Genomic DNA, 19,757 nt, shown 5'->3' with positions numbered 1-19,757 from the left:
AATGTATTAATAAAATATCCAAGATTTTTTGCTCACACTATGCTACTATGTCAGCAACTAAAGAGTAAAACAATTAGGTTCACTCAAACATAGAGGGAAGGAAAGGTAGACCGTGTATATAAAAGTGTGAATCTTTTTAGCTAATTTACCTTTACTTTCTTAGATAAAAGTTGGACAAGACCAGAAATTCTCCTGTTTTCTTGAAAGATACCCTCATTGAATTTCTTGGCATCAAAGTGTAAACCCTTCAACTCTTCCAGCCATAACAAGAACCTCTTCTTAAATTTCACCTCTTCTATAAGGTCTGCTTCCACACTATTCAGAGAGATCTGCACATTGGAGAATCCATCTTTCACATGCTGTATAGAAAAAAAAAAGTCATCATGAGCTAGAACATAGCACCAAAAGCCAGTTATTTAGGAAGCAAACCGATTATGCTTTACCTTTATGACATCCATTTTCTTGAAGATTAGGTGGTTTAAGAACTCAAGTTCAGAAAATTTAAGCTCTTCTGCTGCACTCTCAGACCACTTTCCACCATTCTGTTCTAAGCTGTGACACTGCAGCAGCAGCTCATCATTTTTCTTCTGTATTACACACAAGTCATTTTCATAGCCATTTACCACACTGTACTGTTCTTCCTTGACAGCGGCATTCTTATATATGACCTAATATAAAAAGTACCAAATCAGCATTAAAACATACATACCATATATGAATGTTAAAATAGAAGCACCCAGTTAAAAAGACAGTGTGCCAATTTCCAGCTTGGATTGTAGACAGTCAGCACGAGCTGGTAAAGTAACTGCAGAATTTGGCAGCCACAGCTTAACTAGTTTGGATTTTGTTTTGACAGCAGAATGTTTAACTTACCTTAAATTTCCTGAGCAGAGACTGCATCTGAGAATTCAGTTTAAAGTATTCTGTTTGTAGGGATTCAAATGCTTTAAAATGTGTTGAAGACATTGACTCCTTTACGGAACTCATTGAGTGCTTCTGTATTTCAACTTCATCTTGAAGCTCCACTGAAAGATTGCTTAGTAAATTATGTTGATTAGCATACACTGTGGAAATGGTCACTATAAGATCCTGTAAAAAGACACAGGTTTTGTTGTTTCACAAGATTCTTTACTGAAAGAAATGCCTCATAGATGGCAAAGATTAAAAAAAAAAAAAAAAAAAAAAAAAAAGTTTTTTTGCCTACAGGGTATTACCTTCAACTCTTGATTTGTTTGCTGTAGACTTTCAGTGCGTTCTGCAAGTTCATCTTCTTCTTGTACAGGCTCATTTTGCATTAAATGGAATACTCTGATTACTTTCTCTAGGTCATCAACCTTTTCATTAAGGTAAATATTTTTCATCCGTTCATCCTTCAGCTCCTGAAATGAAGTCACATCAATACATTAGTACAAAAGCACGCTTGTAAGAAGCAATGATTAAGTAGTGAGGCACCAAACCCTACTCCGATAAAGTGATTGCGCAGATAGGCAAGCACATTATGTTTTTAGGTGCATTCAGCTCATGTTTGAGATCAGTTTGGGATACATTGACACTTATTTTACAGATCCTTATGACCACCTCCTGGCCTGCATCATAACTCATCCTAAGCTGCTTTCACATGCACACTGACTTGAATAGGATTGAAACTGGATTTTTGACTTAACTGTAAAATCCATTTCTTGGAATACATCATGGAACACAGAGTGATTTTAAGAATCCTTACTATCAGGGTTATGCTCCACCTACAGGCGATTGGACACCCCTTCCCCTACCAGGAAGGCTTCAGTTTTGTAGCAAACCATAAACCAAAACAAGCAGAGAGGAGGGATCTATGTGTCCCATGATGTACTCCCAAGAAACATTTAATAGACAAGTCAAAAATCCAATATTTCTTTTAATCGTACATCATGGGACACAGAGCAGCTTTAAGAATCCTATCAGGGATGTCCCAAAGCAATCAAAAAGGGTAACAGCAGCAGGCCAACAGCACCCCCTCCCAAAAACCCCCCCAAAAAAACAAGCAAAAGGAAGAAAGAAAAATGCACACAGCAGCCTGCAAAACACTTTGGCCAATGGCAGCATCCTCAGTGGTCCCAACGTTAGAAAAGTAAAAGTGTGAACTGAAGACCAGGGAGTGGCCTAGCAAAGTTGAGAAACAGAAGCTTGGTGAAATAAGTTGGCAAATCCAGTGTGAAATAACGGGATTTTTTTTTTGTTACTCACCATAAAATCCCTTCCTCTGAGTTCATTGATGGACACAGCCTTCATAATCTTGACCGCAGGGTTATATCGCCACCTTCAGGAGTAAGACTAGGCAGAAAAAAGAACAAGGAAAGCACTGCCTATGGGCAATCCTAACTGGTAGTAAACCTACACTCTGCGATAGGCAGCTCAGTTCGTTACAAAGCAGTACATTAAAAAGGAGGGGTGGATGCTGTGTCCGTCAATTAACTCAGAGAAAGGGATTTTATGGTAAGAAAAAAAAACCCCCAGTTTTCTCTTTTTAATCAAATAAACAGCGCAATACCCAACAAATGATACATAAAAAGAAAAAATAGTAGTATAAAAATTTAGAAGTGTCCAAAATAAAATGTGTCCAACAAACAAAAAAAATAATAAATTTCACATAATATCCAAATAAAATGAAAAACTCATAATGTGATTTAAAGTGTCCAAAATTAATGTGTCCATCAAAATATCAAATATATATATATATATATATATATATATATATATATATATATATATCTATCATTATGAAACTTCAGCCTTTTACTTCAACTTCAAAGTGCTTCACCAAAAACGAATAAATTTATAATGTGATTATCCTTCTGTACTAAGTGCTTCCACCATCCACCAGTGAGAAACCAACATTAAATCGCACTCACCAGATATTGGTGAATATTAAGCCTTTTAGGGATCCTACACCCCCTCTTAACGCCTACAGACCTCCATTCCACCACACCAAACTAAGAAGATTCTTCAACTGCCTTTCTCCAAACAAAACGCTGCACCGTTTGGACACTTCTAAATTTTTATACTAGTATTTTTCTTTTTATGTATCATTTGTTGGGTATTGCGCTGTTTATTTGATTAATTTGATGATTTAGGGTTTACACTAGTGCACAGCAGCATCTTATATTTTAGTGGGAGGGGTTTGTTCTGTGGCGCAGGAGTATATATTTATATATCAGTTTTCTCTTTTGTTCATTGACGGATACAGCCTTTATAATGTTGACTGTAGGGATGTACCAAAGTAGTGTGATAACGAGGGAGCTCAATAATAAGAGGAAAAACACACAACCACCCAAAGGAACCCCCTGTAAGAGGCCCCAGAAAACCTCAGACAACAGCCTGTAAAACCTTGCAGCCAAAACATGCATTCAAAGATGCCAGAACATCAGCTTTGTAAAACTTGGAAAAAGTGTGCACAGATGACCAGGTAGCCACCTTACAAACTTGAGACATGGATGCCTGATGATGGAATGCACAGGAAGCACTAATTGCCCTTGTAGACTGTGCCATGATGGGGAAGGGAGGCACCTGACCCCTAATTGCATAAGCCTGGAAAACCATCTGCCTGATCCAATGAGAAATAGTGGCCGAAGTAGCCGCCGGACCCTTTTGCGGACTGTCCACAATCACAAAGAACGAATCCAACCTCCAAAAGGAAATAGAGGTACACATGGATTGCCCAAACAACGTCTAGCGAGTGCAGTGCAAACTCCTTAGGATGGGACGGCCGCGGACACAAGGAAGGAAGGCCAATGTCCTCATTTAAGTGAAAGGCAGACACCACCTTCAGAAGAAAGGAGGGAGGCAGACGAAGAACCACCTTATCTATATGGAGAACCAGATAGGGAGACTTACAAGACAAGGCCGCCAGCTCAAACACCTGCTGAGGTGATGGCGACCAGAAAAGTTATCTTCTGAGAGAGCATGAACAAGGGGAGATCCCAAATGTTCTCAAATAGTGGTTTCTGAAGGACCGTGATAACTAGGTTCAGGCCCCTTGGAGCCAATGGCAGGCGCACGGGGGTGGGGGGCAACATGCTGAACCCCGAGAATAAAGGTGAGAACCAAAAAGAGTGTGTAGCCAAGGGGCATTGAAAAAAGATCGGCAGAGCAGATACTTGGCCCTTAATAGTGCTCAAGGCTAGCTTCTGATCAACACCCCGTTGTAGAACAGTCAGAATCTGAGAAATGGAAAAGGAGAGTGGATGCCACCCCACAGCCTTGCAATATGAAATGTAAGCCTTCCAGGTGCTTCCTTGGGAAAGTAGACTTACACGCCTTCAACATAGTGGGAATTACAGACGCAAGCAACAGCCTATCCTTTAGCGTCTGGCTTTCAATAGCCAAGCCATCAAAGCCAGATGGTAAAGCAGGGTGGAATATCAGCCCTTTGGACTGGAGATCCTCATGCAATGGAAATCGCCAGGGGACATCTGCGACCAGCCTCACCACGTCGGCGTACCAGGATTGCCGATGCCACTCCGGAGATATTAGAATAACCGGAATCCCCTCAGCCTTTATCCTGCGGAGTAGACGAGGGAGACGCATGAGAGGGGGAAAGGCATAAATCAGGCGGATAATGAATCCATGACGCCACCAGAGCATCGGACGCATCGGCCAAGGGATCCTTTGCTCTTGCTATGAATCTCGGCACCTTCTGATTGAGGCGGGAGGTCAGCAGATCCATGTCTGGCATACCCCACCGCAGGCAGATGTGACGAAGCACCCCGGGTGCAGGGACCATTCTTCCTGATCTAGCATTTGGCAGCTGAGATAGTCCGCCCACCAGTTTTCTACGCCCGGAATGTAGTTGGTGGAGAGAGCTGGAAATATGATGTTCCACTCACCGAAGAATGTGAGAGACCTACTATGCGGCTTCCGAACTCCTTGTCCGTCCTTTGTGATTGACATAGGCCACTGCCATGGCATTGTCCGACTGGATTCTGACCGGATGCCTGCGCAGTAGCTCTGTCCAATGGGAGAGACAGTTTGATCACACACAGCTCCAGAACGTTGATCGGAAGGTGAGACTCTTTCAATGTCCAATGACCCTGGGCCGACTGAAGACCCAGAACCCCTCCCCAGCCAGTCAGGCTGGCATCCGTCGTGATCATCATCCAACGGAGAGGGAGAAATGACTTCGACCCGAATAGCTGGAGACGACCATAGCCACCAGAGAACAGAGGTCTTGGTCACGTGTCCCACGTGGATCTGGTTGTCCAAGGACATTGGAGATCTGTCCCACCTGGTTAAGATCTCCTTCTGCAGGATGCACGTATGAAATTGGGCATATGGGACCGGGGCTGCCTCGAAGGTGGACACCATGAGACCCAGCAACCTCATGCAGAGACTGAGAGACAACCACTTGTGGGACAGCAGCAACTGCACCGCAGTCTGGAAAGTCCGAAGCTTGTCCAGTGGGAGGTTGTGCCAAGTCAAGGATCAGGTGGGGCACCTGCTTCAGATGCCATGGGAGGATCCCGCGCTCGACCGGGCACAGAACACCCACGAGGGAGGGAAATAAACACTCCTAAGCGCTGCCACAGACCAGGGGGGACCCCAGTAGGACTCGCCACCAGAAGAGCTGAGGAGCAGTGCTGTGCACTGTCCTTCCACTAGGCGAGGGGAGCTCCATGTGTAGAAGAGTGTGCTAAGGCCATTCCAGACCACCCGGAGATGCTGCGCCACCCACCCGGAACTCCTGCCCACAGGGCTTGCAAGAGGCTGTCAGTGGGCTACAGGAAAATGGCCACTGCCTGTCCCCACCAACAAAATGGCACCTGATCGTGGCCAGGCAGGAATCCAGCCGCTCACACAGCACATGGCGGGCACAGCGAGTACCCTGCACCCCGACGGCAAGCAGAAACCTGACTGAGAGGGGAGGGCTGGCCCAAAATAGGCAGGGATAGGCAAAGTAAGCCAACCGGGGAAGCAGCTGCTAAATGAGTCCAGCACCAGATGGGAGGAGGAGAAGACCCCACAGAACTGACCACCCTGTGGGTACCCGTGGCCCGTACTAAGCCCTGTGAGGGGCGGAGGCATATACTTACCAATCCAGCAACAGATGTGGGTAACGCACCTGAGACAGATCCACCACCCACCAAGAAACTGACAAAGATGTCAGGTGCCTGGTCATGTGTGTCCCTGCAAGACGTTCAACCTGCCGGCTGCCCTAGTCCAGAATGGGGCTCGTTGCAGCTGGCCAGCGCTGAGCTAAGGTCTGCGCACGCTTGCTGGCCAGGCTAGGGAGACTACAAGGATCTATATTATCCAGGCTGTCGCCCAGCCCAACAATTGATTGAAGATCTCCGCCGAAAGGAGAGGAAAAACAAAAAGAGGGAAAAGGAAAAAAGAAAAATAAATCTATGGAACTACAGGTACTAGCAGGGAGCCAGGTCCTTACTCCTATACTAGGCAGAAAAAACGGAGCTGCCTATCGCAGAGTGGGCATTTACTACCTGTTAGGACTGCCCATAGACGGGGCAATGCTTGTTCTTTTCTCTGCCAAGTCCTACTCCTGAAGCTAGCGATATAACCCTACAGTCAAGATTATGAAAGATGTATCTGTCAACGAACGAAAGAAAATAGATTTAGAAGCTACCTGACCCGTGACTGCTTTTCAGGTTTTCGGGAAGCACGAAGAGGAAATCAGAGTGCCTGATTGCAGGAGCAGCCTTTAGGTAAAAAACAGACAGCAGAAACTACATCCAAAGTGTAGCCAGTCTTGTCCCCCATGACTGGGCCCCAGGACAAAAAGATGGCAAGACAATGTCTTGATTGAGATGGAAAGCAGACGCAACATGTAATACGGATGGCTGAATTTAAAGCTCCCCCCTGTCATGGTGAAGGGCCAAAAATAGTTCTTTACACGCACACAAAAAAACAACCAAACAAAAAACCCCCGAATAGTTCAGATGGTAAAGGGCGGTCTGACCAGAGGGACAACCTGCATGATCCTCTGCACAAAAGCACAGACCAAAAAAAGCAGTAAACAAAATCAGCCTCTGGGGAAAAAAAAAAAAAAAAACTGCCAAAGCGGAGTCTGACCTTTTACAATACTCAAAGCCAGTTGCATCTAAAACTCCCACCTGGAGAAAAGCCAGATTATGGCCCACCACATACTTATGAGAATAAGATTGTTGTGCTTGCACCTAGCTATGCAAGTTTTCAGGTCCTGTGGTAAATCTTCCTTGAAGTAGCCTTCCTAGCCTTTACTCTCTTATGAGAGTTGGAATAATGGAATTTGAGACTCCTCTGTTTAATAGGACTCTGGCTACAATAGCCATGCCTTTAACAATAGATTGGGACAGCCTGTAGGACCCCTCTTGTTACTACCAGGTTACCCTGGGCCTAGCCAGTGCAAGCAAGATTATTGGCATTCTTTCTTGCCCGATACCTGCAAAGCAGATGTGAAAGAAGCGTAAGCGCAATGAAGGAAAAAAGCAGGGAGAACTCGTCCCAAGGTGTCACCATAGTATTCACTGTAAATGTTTGAGGATCCCTAGTCCTGAAGATGAACTTCTCGAGCTTGTTCTTGAACCCGGGGGCCAGAAGATCCCCGTACAGAGCCATCCCACCATTAAATTCCCCTAAACACCTCCAGGTGAAGATCCCACTCTTCCTGGGGACAATTGTTGCTGGCTGAGGAAATCAGCCTGTCAAATTTCCACTCCTGGAATGGGAACTGCTGACAGCATGGGGACCTGAAGCTCTGCCCAGGACAAAATAAGATCCATTTCCTTTTGGGCCACCTGACTTCTTGTTCCTCCTTGATGAATTGCATTGTCATTGGGTAGATTTCCATTCACTTCTTGTCATGTAGGCAAAACAGGAAGTGAGGAGCAATCCCTACAAAATTAAAATATTCCCTTCCCAGGATACCAGAAACAGTGTACCCATTTGAAGATTTCCCCTGTATTACTTTTCTGGGGACACCCCAAAATTTGGGATTTTTTTTTTTACTTTCAATGAGAGCCATAAAACAGGACAAACAGAGAGGGTGAATCTCACTAACAGGGAAGAAACCGCAATAAAAAACCTGACAGGGGTTTTATTTGCTCTCCACCCCATCCAAAACTGAAAAAAAAAAAAATGTTTTGCCTTTAGTTATACTTTAATAGCTTTCCACCCGGACATCCGCAATGTACTGCGGCCGGGCGGCAGCTACAGGCAAAGTGACGTACCCATACGTCGCTCTGGCTGTACTAACGGGGGGGAGCTCCTTCCCCCTGCGACTCCTGTGAGCGGCGGACACAGTGGAATGAAGATCCCAGTGAATGGGACCCGGTGTAAGCAAAGCTGTTATGAATCAATATCATTTATAACAGCTCTGCTTCTCTTCCTAGTGAGATGTGATTGGCCCACAGCTGTCACATGATACATGTGGCCAATCACAGCACCCTGTACCATGTCACCAGCTGCAGCCAGAGATCACTATCTTGAGCCGTCAAAAACCTAACTCATTCATGACAGTTCATGAATGACTTAGGTTCATGACAGCAAGCTTTGCATTGCAGGAACAATGATCTTTGTTTCTCCTGCAAAGCAAAGTGTAAAAAAAATAAAAATAATCCCTGATCGCCCCACCCCCCCAACAGTAGTACAATGTTACTATGGTAACATTGTACTATTCTTATAAAGGCATTACAAAAAATAATAAAATAAAACAAATGTTACAAAAAAAAACAAAACACCATATTGAGAATTAAAAAAATTTTTTTGAAGGGTTTTTGGCAAAAGTGGCTCTTGGCAAAGTGACGTAATCTTGCTGCGCTTCCTATTTTTGGGTGTGAACATGCCTGCCCCACTGTCCCCACCCCCTTTCGGTCCAGGGAGAGAAGAGAAAACACAGCGCCGAGTAAAAGCATTACATTTCTCTTACACACACACTATTAGCACATTTAACCCTTTAATAGCCCCATTAACCATTTTATCACCCCATCACCCAGCCAGTGACATTAGTACCGTGTCAGTATATAACATTTTTCACTGATCATTGTATTCCTGCCACTAGTGACATCAGATAACGTCAGGGTTAGTTAGCATCCCACCCAGCCAGGGTCAGCTAGCGTTAGATTGCCCGCACACTATAGGTCGCTGATCACCCCCATTACTAGTATAGTGTTTGTACAGATCAATAGAACGATCATGAACAGAACTATACTAGTGGGGAAGGGAACTGGTCCATGATCTGCAAAGAGTATTGGGGAAAATTATGGATTTTAAGAGAGGTAGTTGATTGTGGCAGGACATTTTAATTTTTGTCTGGATCCATCGATGGATCTGTCTTCGAGTGCGCAGAGAGAGGGTGGTGAAAAAGAATGTTAAAAAAGATGTTGTTACATCAAACCCAATTAACAGACACGTGGAGAGTGAAACATCCCAGAGAAAGATTATACCTCCTACTCGCTTGCTGAAAACTGAGGCTTAGCTAGAAAGGGTTATGCCTGGGGTAGGGATTCTGCCTGTTTTTGGACAGTGTCTACTTACTTGAAGTAAACCAAGTACTCATGATAATGAAGTTCTGTGATGTACGATTAAGAGATTCAGCCCTAAAAGGATAGAATTCTAACAATGCCAGCCCTAAATTCAGAATTCAGCTTTAAAATTAAGAAAATTGTGAAAACATATACCTGGTGCAGTTGTTGAAGTTGCTGCTGAAGAGAAGACAACTGCTGTAACAACGCATTTATTTCATTTACTTTTTCTGTAGCATGGTCTTTAGTTTCATCTTTCTGTATTTTGACAGACTCAAGTTCTGTCTGACAGGCTGTTAGTGACTCCCTTAACTGTTCATTCTACAAAGAAAAAAAAAAAAAAAAAAAAAAAAAATTTAGATGAATTCTTTTGAGCACCTGCTGTATGATCAAACAATCAAAAGTTTTTTTTTTTTCAACTAAATGCTACCTATAAGTTCACATTATACCATTAAGAATCAAACACTACTTGGACTGAGAAATCAATATTTATCTCCAAATCACTGTAAAAAGTGATCCAGAATACATTTTCCCTTCGATACTTAATAAACTACGATGATTAGAATGTGTACAGTTTCCAGTGCCTGAAAAAAATTGCCAACAATAGCACTAAAGGACAGAAATAGTTGTAAGCTTGCACACAGTACAGTGCATGTTGGTATTAAGTTGCAAACTTACATCTTTCTCCTGATCTTGTAGATTTGTATAAAGATTTTCCTTTTCACTTCGGACCCTCTGCAGCAGTTGCTGGAACTGTTCCTGTTCCTGGTGGAGAGATGCCACTTCTAGCTCATACTGCTGGACTTGTCTATGAATTTCAGCCTTATCTGTCTCCAACTGCTGAGCTGTTGCATCTTTAAAGGTAATCTTCTCCTTCAATTGTTCAACCTCTGATATCAGTTCCTCTAATTTGCCAGACTTTTGGGTTTCTTGTTCACAGAACTCATGCTGAAGTTGCAGTTGCTTGAAGTCCTCCCTTAGTTTAGTAGTCTAGATCATCAATGAAAAGTGATCAGACTATAGCACATATAGTAACACCTTGTTTTATTTGCAGCGTAAAAGTTTACAATAGCTCAAGATCTACTAAACAAAGAGAAATGTGTGGAGAGGAGTGAAATACGATAAGAAGTGGGTGGTACATGTGGTAACATTTAATACAGGTGATACTCTGAAATACCATTACCCACATTTTGGGAAATACCAGTTTACAAAGATCAGATGCCAGTTAAGAAAAACTGCATTATTTCTTTTTTAATAACCAACCGTAGAAAGGGTGGCAGCTCAGACAACTTTTATAGTGTGTCTACTTGAAGCTATTACACCAAGAACAGCATAGGCATACAAATCACAAGAATGACCTCTTCATTGCTGAGCTATTTAGCCTTTGTGTAACAACCACCTCATCTCCAACGCATGAAATTCTGCATACTGCAAGTGAAAAGACTACATGAGTTTAAAATACTACATGTAGTTTGGCCTTTAAAGAGGATCTCAGGGATACTGATAAATTCAAGTATGTGCATTGACATTTACCAAAGCTATGCACTGTGGTTATACAGCATTGCAAATCCCTTGGGAGGTAAATAGAGATAATTTCTATTCCATTAACTATACAAAATGCTCTCTCAAGATCATAAAAAAAAAGAAAAAATAATGAAATACCTTGTAACCAAAAATAAGGCACTGCTGTTCAGGAAAAAAAACACTCTAGAAAGTACCTTCATGTGCTTTTTAAAAGTGCTACTAAAGGCAAATAAAAGATAATTGAAGAGCCACCCTAAAACAGGAGGTATGTTGCTGGCAGGATCACCAGGTGAAAGGAAATAAAAACAGACTAAAAACGAAAATGCAGCCACAACATCTAAGGTTTGGTAAACTGCAATTATTTTTATTTTTGGGTTCAGATAAACTTTAGGGGAGTAAACCAGCAGGCTTTACGATTTTGTTTTTTTTATAGGTTAAAGTGAAACTGCATTCTTATTTCCCAAAAATAATCCATACACATCCACTACTTAATGGCCCTGCCATCTAATTTTCATAAAATTGTGTCTTGCTGCCTCCATGTAACGTTCTGAGTGAGCTCCTGGACATCTCCATTTCACTCTCAGTTGTTTGTTTGGAACGAGCAGTGTTAGTGGTAGTCGTGCTCTGCTCTATAAACACTACAAATCCCATAGCCAGTCTTGGGAAAGAGCAAGAAAGGGTGGATAATTTCCTACATACAGTGAGACCACCCTCTAACAGAAGTCTAAGTTAAAAAACAAACAAAAAAAAAACCTAATAATTACAGTACCTATTTTATGATTTTCTATTGTAGTTTGATATCAAACTTCTTTACCAAATAATGGGCAGCAGGTTATTTTATATAGAAAGAAATTAAATGCCAGTGATTAAATTAAATTACCTCCTTTTCTAAATTTTCCTTAAATAGCTGAAGCTGCTCTCTCTCCCATGACATATTTCTCACTTCCTCTGTGAGTTCAGTTATTTTCTGGGCAGTTTTACTTTTTTCGCTCTCTGTTAATTCCAACATGGCATCCTTTCTTTTCAAAGACTCCAAAAGCTGTTCTATATCAGATAATAGTTTTTGCTTTGCCTGCTCAAGCATTTCCTTTTCCTCAACAGTTCCTTTCAAAAGGATAATATGTTCTTGCAATTCTTTCTGTAGCGAAGACAACTTTAATAGAAAAACAAGAAAATATAAGATAGAAAGAACATCCAAAAATTCATAAAAGTTTATGCAATATAATACAAGTGGTTTCTACACAAATTATAATAACCTGGCATTTAAACGAATAACAAAGTAGTGTGCCTTTGTCTTTTCCCTAAAGCCTGGGCAGCAGTATCAGAAACCATTTGGACAATTGTTGCCAGTCTCACTGCTCTCCAGCTACCTGTATACTCCTCCTTAGTCCCGTGTAACCAGCTGGGTGCCAAAGCCCAGGAGCCTGCTCACTCTCTGCACTAGTATGAAACTCGAACAAATTAGGCTAAGGTGTGACTTCAACTGGTAAGCTGCAGTGTACCCTGTTGGTTCCATAAACACAAGTTGATTTTAAGGCTAGGTGCACATCTGTGTGGGTCAGAAACTGTTCCTGACCTGTGGGCACTGCTCTTTTGCAGAGGTGCAATTCTTAATGGCGGCACCCCCACTCATCTAAAAATGTGGCATGTTTTTGGGTGCGCAAAACGCATGTTGTCGCAACACCAAGTAGATCCTTTTTGTTGTATTTTGAAAGAAGGGTCAGGGCCTTTTTTCCTTATGTTTCCTGCAGATACAGCAACCCATTCAAATGAATACACTGTTGTGCCTGTACAAATATGCCCACACAGGTAGGTACCCTAGACTAAGGTCAATGGTGTGGGGCCCGTTATGTTTGAGTCAGAAATATGTAACTGCAGTTTGTCTATCCTCATTTACTACATAACATTATACTGGAATTAGCAAATTTGCTGCGCTGTTACAATTTTACCAAACAGAGGGGATCTAAACAAAAGTCATACTTTAAAACTAAAGTGGAAAAGTAATTAATGGCCTTATTTATTGCATACCTTTTCTTTCAGCAGGGAAATCTCATTTGTCAAACTTTCTACTGTATGCTTTTGCTGTTGAAGCTCTTCCTGAGTTCTTTTAAGATCATATTGCATTTCAATGGACTAAAAAGACAAAACATCAATCTTTTTGAATATTCAGACATCTACAGTTCCCTGTTTGAAATCTTTATAGGTTCAGTAAAAAGGTACAAAAGGAAAACAACCTCCATCTGCCTTTCTGGGATTTTAATGAAACCACTTAATTCACGAAATTGTATAGAAACTTTGTGTCTGTATTGTCCCAGTTTGTTAAGCTGGCTGTACGCTGATCGAAAATCAACTTTCATTAAAGTAGAACTATAGGCAAAACTTTTTTTTTTTTCCATTGTGGATAGAGTAAGGGAGGATTACAACCCGTCAGATTTTTTTTTTTTTGCTAGCTGTGTCCTATTATAGAAATTTCCCTTCATTTCCTGTCCCATAGCCAAACAGGAAGTGAGAGGAAATCCCTGCAAATTAACCATTTGCCTACTGGGCACTTATACCCCCTTCCTGCCCAGGCCAATTTTCAGCTTTCAGTGCTGTTGCACTTTGAATGACAATTTTGCGGTCATGCATCACTGTACCCATATGGAATTTTTAGCATTTTTTTCACACAAATAGAGCTTTCATTTGGTGGTATTTAATAGCCATTAGGTGTTTTATTTTTTGCGCTATAAACAAAAAAAGGGCAAAAAAAAGTAAAAAAAAAAAAAGTTTTTCTTTAATTCTATTATAAAATTTTGCAAACAGGTAATTTTCCCTCCTTCACTGATGTGCATTGATGAGGCTGCACTGATGGGCACTGATGAGGTGGCATGGATAGGAGGCACTGATAGGCGGCATTGATGAGCTGGCACTGATGGGCAGAACTGATGGGCGACACTGCTGGTGGCACTACTGGGCAGCACAGGTAGGTGGCACTGCTAGGCACTGATGATCAGTGCCGATCACTTCTCTGACAATTACCGGTTATCGGCAGTACTTTCCTCATGCTGTGACAGTGTGAGGAAAGTGCAGCCGATAACCGGCAGCTGTATTTATCTGGTGACCTGCTGTATCATTGGACACAGCTGATCACGTGGAAAAAGGCCTCCGTGATTGTCCGTTTACCTTACCTTATCCCATGATCAGCTGTGTCCGTAGGACAGCTACTGGGGGCGTGTTCTGGAATGACGCCCATGGACGTCGTCCTAGAACCAGACAACTGCAATGTAGCCATCCTTTGGCTATAGCGCGGTAGGTTAAGGGAAAATTGTAGTTCTCAATGGAACATGAACGTGTGCATGTAATCCATTCACTTTTTCTCCAACTTTTTAACTAAAAGTACGTGTGGAGGTATGGGCACAAAGCTATATTTGCAATAATATGTGCATTATTTTTTCTCTTAAAGTATATAAGTATACTTTAAGGCTAAGGCCTTTAATGGACTTCTGTCAAAGGGACAGGTCAATAAGTTTCAAATAATCAGCAACTGCAGTCACTTATTAGTGTATTCTGACAGCAGAGGGTGCCATTGTCAGAATAGAATGTCCTGGTAAACCAGTTTGAGTGGATAGAGGAATTTGGCCGGAAAAAATAAATAAAAAAATAAACACACCAGCATTACCCTGTCACAAACTGGGGCAATAGAAACCAACTACATCAAGAAATAAAATGTACAGGGTCACCTTAAGTAAAAAATGCATGACATTCACACTGATCCTTTTGACAAGCAAGTTTAACTGAAGCAACTGCTGTGTATTTCTTTTTTCTTAATATGAACACTATAAATTGCATAGGTTTGTAACATGTATACTCTAAGAGCTAAATGGAATATAAGTTGCTACTATTGAACTTTCCTTGTTACTACATTATGTTCCTTTTCTTAGAATCAAACATAGAAGAATGACATGTTTGAACCCAAGTACTGTTGATCGACTCACTACCTCAGCTGGAAATTTCTTCCAAGCATCAACTACTCTCTTGGTAAAATAGGTAACCGCTGCATACAAGAGCAAAAAAAATAAAAAATGTACTCAGCCCCTTACCAATAGTAAGCAAGACATGTTTTTGCCAGAATAAACATTTATTTAAGCTGGTTTCAACATAAGATGCTCCAACAAGCAGAGGAATATATTTACATTATAAATGTTTATATAAAGTAACTAGTGTGAAAGATAAATGACTAAAAGTTTTAGGTACTAACGCTTACCACACGTTACCAACAACTATGAAGTACAAGGGCTTGTGATTACATACTTTAGGTAGGTCCACATTAGATAGTTTTTGCAAATTTAAAGTAGAATGGCCAAAGCTCTTTTGGCTGTACTTCTGTGGATCACAGGAGTGTACTTCATTCTGCGCTCCAATGACCCGTTTTCAGCCGACAGGGTGAGTGGCGTCAGCTCAGTGTTGGCTGACATCACTCAGCTGGTCCAGGCTGGGGAAGGATTCCGAATTCAAATTCAGGATCCACCCCAAAGTCTGAAGTGGCACTTGGCTGAGCCTCTCAGCGAGCCACTAAGAGCCTGAGCCAGGCGCTCCCTCCTCCTCCACAGCCCAGCGATCCAGTGAGCACAAAGGGTGGGGGTTGTGGGGCAGAGCAGACAGCAGTGACTGAGTCATCGCTCTCGGCTTACAGTGGTGGTGAGAACTCCGTAATCATGCGATTGCTGAGTTCTCACACTTAGATCCGACGGGGGACAAATGCAGCATTGAACTGATGCTGCATCCACCTAGGGAAATATAATTTGGGGGGAAAAAAAAAATGTCCCTTTTAAATTTTATTGTGAAAAGCTTGTATGGATAGATTGTGACCCTTGGCTGCATTCTCATGAGCACAACTTAAAGTGGCTGCACTACAGGTTGGACAGCTTCTGTCTATGTGATGGCATCTAATGGAATACAGTAGATACGATATTTCAGACATCTTCAAAATTACCTGTTTTTCTACATCTTCTTTGGAGCAGTTTAAGTGGTCCTTCTCCTCTGCCAAACTACTTAGCACAGAGGAGAGTTCAAATATTTTTTGGGAGGCCTCAGACTTTTCCTTTTCTACTTGGTGTAAAGCCATTTCTTTGCCTTTTAATTGTTGTAAAAGCTGTTCCACTTCTAAAGTCAGCTTCTGCTTACATTGATCAAGATTTTCTCTCTCACTAGTAACTTTTTTCAAAACAGTGGCTGTTTCACCCAGCTCCGTCTCCATTGAAGATGACTTGTAGAAGAAAAGAAACACATGAAAAGTAATTTATGGTGTGTAAAAACATCTAAATGTAAACCTAATTGTAAAAACATACCTTTTCTTCTAAAGAGGAAATCTCTTTAGTCAATTCACTGACCCGCTCTCTCTGTTGCTGAAGTTCCTCTCGAGTACTCCTTAGATCTTCTTGAGTTTCAACAGACTAGAAGAAATGACAAATACCTTAGACTTCAAAAGGCATCATGTAGAACTAGCAGAATTAACCACTTCAGCCCAAAATCTATTCTGACACTTCTCTCCTACATGTAAAAATCAGCATTTTTTTTGCTAGAAAGAAAACTACTTAGAACCCCCAAACACACACACACATAAATAAATATATATATATATACACACACACACACACACACATATATACATACACACACACAAACACACACACACATATATATATATATATATACACACACACACTATATTGCCACAAGTATCGGATTGGGACGCTTGCCTTTACATGCACTTGAACTTTAATGGCAACCCAGTCTTAGTCCGTACGGTTCAATACTGAGTTGGCCCACCCTTTGCAGCTATAACAGCTTCACCTCTTCTGGGAAGGCTGTCCACAAGGTTTAGGAGTGTCTATGGGAATGTTTCACAATTCTTCCAGAAGTGTATTTGTGAGGTCAGGCACGATGTCAGACGAGAAGGCCTGGCTCACAGTCTCCACTCTAATTCACCCCAAAAGTGTTCTAATCGGTTGATGTCAGGACTCTGTGCAGGCTAGTCAAGTTCCTCCAGGAACAGGAGGGGGCATCCCCAAACTGTTCTCACAAAGTTGGGATCATGGACTTGGACTTGTCCAAAATGTCTTGCTATGCTGGCCCCTTAAGAGTTCCCTTCACTGGAACTAAGGGGCCAAACCCAACCCCTGAAAAAAAAAAAAAAAACCCACCACCAAACTTCACACTTGCCATAATGCAGTCAGGCAAGTACAGTTCTCATGGCAACTGTCAAACCCAGACACATCCATCAAATTGCCAGACAGAGAAGCATGATTTCTCACTCCAGAGGACAATGTCTCCACTGCTCTAGCGTTGCATTGCACTTGGTAATGTAAGGCTTGGATGCAGCTGCTTGGCCATGGAAACCCATTCCATGAAGCTCTCTATGCACTGTTGTGCTAATCTGAAGGCCACAGTAAGTTTGGAGGTCTTTAGCTATTGACTCTGCAGACAGTTGGCGACTTCTGCGCACTGTGTGCTTCAGCATGCGCTGACCCCGCTCTGTCATTTTACGTGGCCTACCAGTTCGTGGCCAAGTTGCTGTTCCCAGTTGCTTCTACTTTGTTAGAATGCCACCAACAAACAGTTGACCGTGGAATATTAAGTAGCAAGGAAATTTCACGGATGGACTTATTGCACAGGTGGCAACCTATCATGGTACCACGCTTGAATTCACGGAGCTCCTGAGAGCGACCCTTTCTTTCACAGATGTTTGTAGAAGCAGTCTGCATGCCTAGGTGCTTGATTTTATACACCTGTGGCTATGGAGGTGATTGGAACACACCTGAATCCAATGATTCTGAGGGGGGTGTCCGAATACTTTTGGCAATATAGTGTGTGTGTGTATACACACACACACACACACACACACACACACACACACACACACACTATATATCTATTTTTTTTTTAAATGCACAACGCACAATACCCAATTATTTGGTATAATATAAAAAGATGATTATACTGAGTAAATAGATACCCAACATGTCACTCGTTAAAACTGCGTAACCTTATGGAATGGACAAAATATGGTACTTACAAATCTCCATGGAAGATGCTTTAAAAGCCTTTACAGGTTATCAGTTTTGAGTTGCACAGGAGTTCTGGTGCTAGAATTATTGCTCTTGCTGTAATGTTACCTCATACCCCACGTGTGGTGCGAACACCATTTACACAGTGTGCTTGAGCTACATATGCTAATCACCTTTGTACACTTCTGGTGAGGGGGAAGATGTGGACACCATAGAGAAGATCTTACAGACAATGCTTTATGAAGTACAGGAACCCTTAGCAACATCACACTTCGGTTTTTAAAAGGATCTCTGCTTGTATTTTACCATGATCCTGGGAGGAGCTGGCTGCTAGTTGGTTGAAGGCTGGAGACGCTTGCCATCATTGAGGGGAATCCTGGGAGGAGTGTGTCCTTGTAGGATCGGTTGATCCCTAAAGCAAGCTGGCCCTTTGGGGTCTAAGTAAGGAGGTGAGGGGGCATTCTAGCTATTGGAGGATTGTCACTTGTGAATCACCTACACAGCACGACTATTGCATGAGAGTGAAGTGGGAGTACCACTATATGTGTTGCTATTTTTGGGACTATTTAACCATTTGTTCACAGTTGTTTTGCACATTTTTTGTGTGTCATTTTACAGTATTGTGTTACGGTTTAGATTTCACTATATGCACTGTGTATTCCCAGTGAGAGGGGATTCACCTAATACACAATTATTTATATAATATACACTTATTAATAGATTTCCCTGATGTGAAATCAAAGGGATTGATTATTATGTATCAAGTTGGTTTATTTTGATCACCATTTATTTATATTTTTATTCATCATTTAATTTTGTCAGCGCGGCACTGTTATATTTATTGGTTTATTCACTTATTGGGTATAAGGTTAGTGTCAGCAGCTTCAAGGCTAGGACTCCATTTAAGCGCAGGAGGGTCTTCGTTATATCTATCCTCAGACTGAGCCCTCATCGGGAGCCCCGAAGTGGAAGAGTCCAATGCTGAAAAAACAAACAAATGGCCCCGTGTTCCAGGATGTTGATGGGAAGCTTGGATTTCGCCTGCAACCAGGTTTCTGTAGACACCTTCTCAACTTGACAAGCTGGCATCAATTGTGACAACATCTCATTTCAGTGGGAGAAAGGACTTCAGTCTCCAACACTGGGATCCAAGGTCCACTATCAGGGAGTCTGGCGCAAGTGGACAGGCATATAGGGTGGTCCAGAGATCGACTCTTTGTCCCATGCTGTCAGAACGCTGAATTGCAGCTGCCTGCAGTGAAACTTGGAATAATGCACCACTTAAAAAGGAGACCATCATGACCAAAACACTTTTAGAAAAGAAAATTGAGGGGTTCTTTCTGTATCGGAGATTGAGAAAGGAAGGACAACATCTTCTCTGGAAGGAGGAAGCATTGCAGTGTCCATTGTACAGATAGGCAGAATCTGCACTGAAAAGGCACAATGCAGCAGATTATCCAGACAGCCCACAATGAGGACACCCTAACAGTGAAGCAAAGCCGAGAAAGGGGCCAGCACCTTGGTGAAGACCAAAGGAAAAGCCAAAAAGCAGAACAGCAAACTGGAAATGCCCTTCACCCACTGCAAATAGTACATTCTTGTGTGTTGTATAATGAGATATGTAAATAAGCATTCGGTATGTCCACGAAATCCAGGAGATACCCCTGCTGAAGAGAGACAACAATCAACCTAGTCC

The 19,757-nt window shown here is 42.1% G+C and overlaps 1 protein-coding gene across 2 annotated transcripts in view; it reads right to left on the bottom strand.

Moving 5' to 3' along the window:
- The window catches only part of CENPE (centromere protein E), a 155,892-nt gene that overhangs the window by 37,198 nt on the left and 98,937 nt on the right, over positions 1-19,757 (bottom strand). For both annotated transcript variants that reach the window (XM_089680529.1, XM_089680528.1), the window contains 10 exons: positions 16,343-16,447; positions 15,988-16,260; positions 13,044-13,148; positions 11,896-12,168; positions 10,170-10,481; positions 9,648-9,812; positions 1,215-1,379; positions 874-1,089; positions 444-668; positions 150-359 (listed from right to left, as the gene is read on the bottom strand). In XM_089680529.1, coding sequence (XP_089536655.1) covers positions 150-359; positions 444-668; positions 874-1,089; positions 1,215-1,379; positions 9,648-9,812; positions 10,170-10,481; positions 11,896-12,168; positions 13,044-13,148; positions 15,988-16,260; positions 16,343-16,447 — 2,049 coding nt within the window. The remainder of the gene's footprint in view (positions 1-149; positions 360-443; positions 669-873; positions 1,090-1,214; positions 1,380-9,647; positions 9,813-10,169; positions 10,482-11,895; positions 12,169-13,043; positions 13,149-15,987; positions 16,261-16,342; positions 16,448-19,757) is intronic.

This window comes from Staurois parvus, unplaced genomic scaffold (genome assembly GCF_062004578.1).
Source record: "Staurois parvus isolate SC_StPar_1 unplaced genomic scaffold, SC_StPar_1.0 ptg000244l, whole genome shotgun sequence".
NCBI classification, from domain to species: Eukaryota; Metazoa; Chordata; class Amphibia; order Anura; family Ranidae; genus Staurois; species Staurois parvus.
This window is presented reverse-complemented; position numbering and strand designations above follow the sequence as displayed.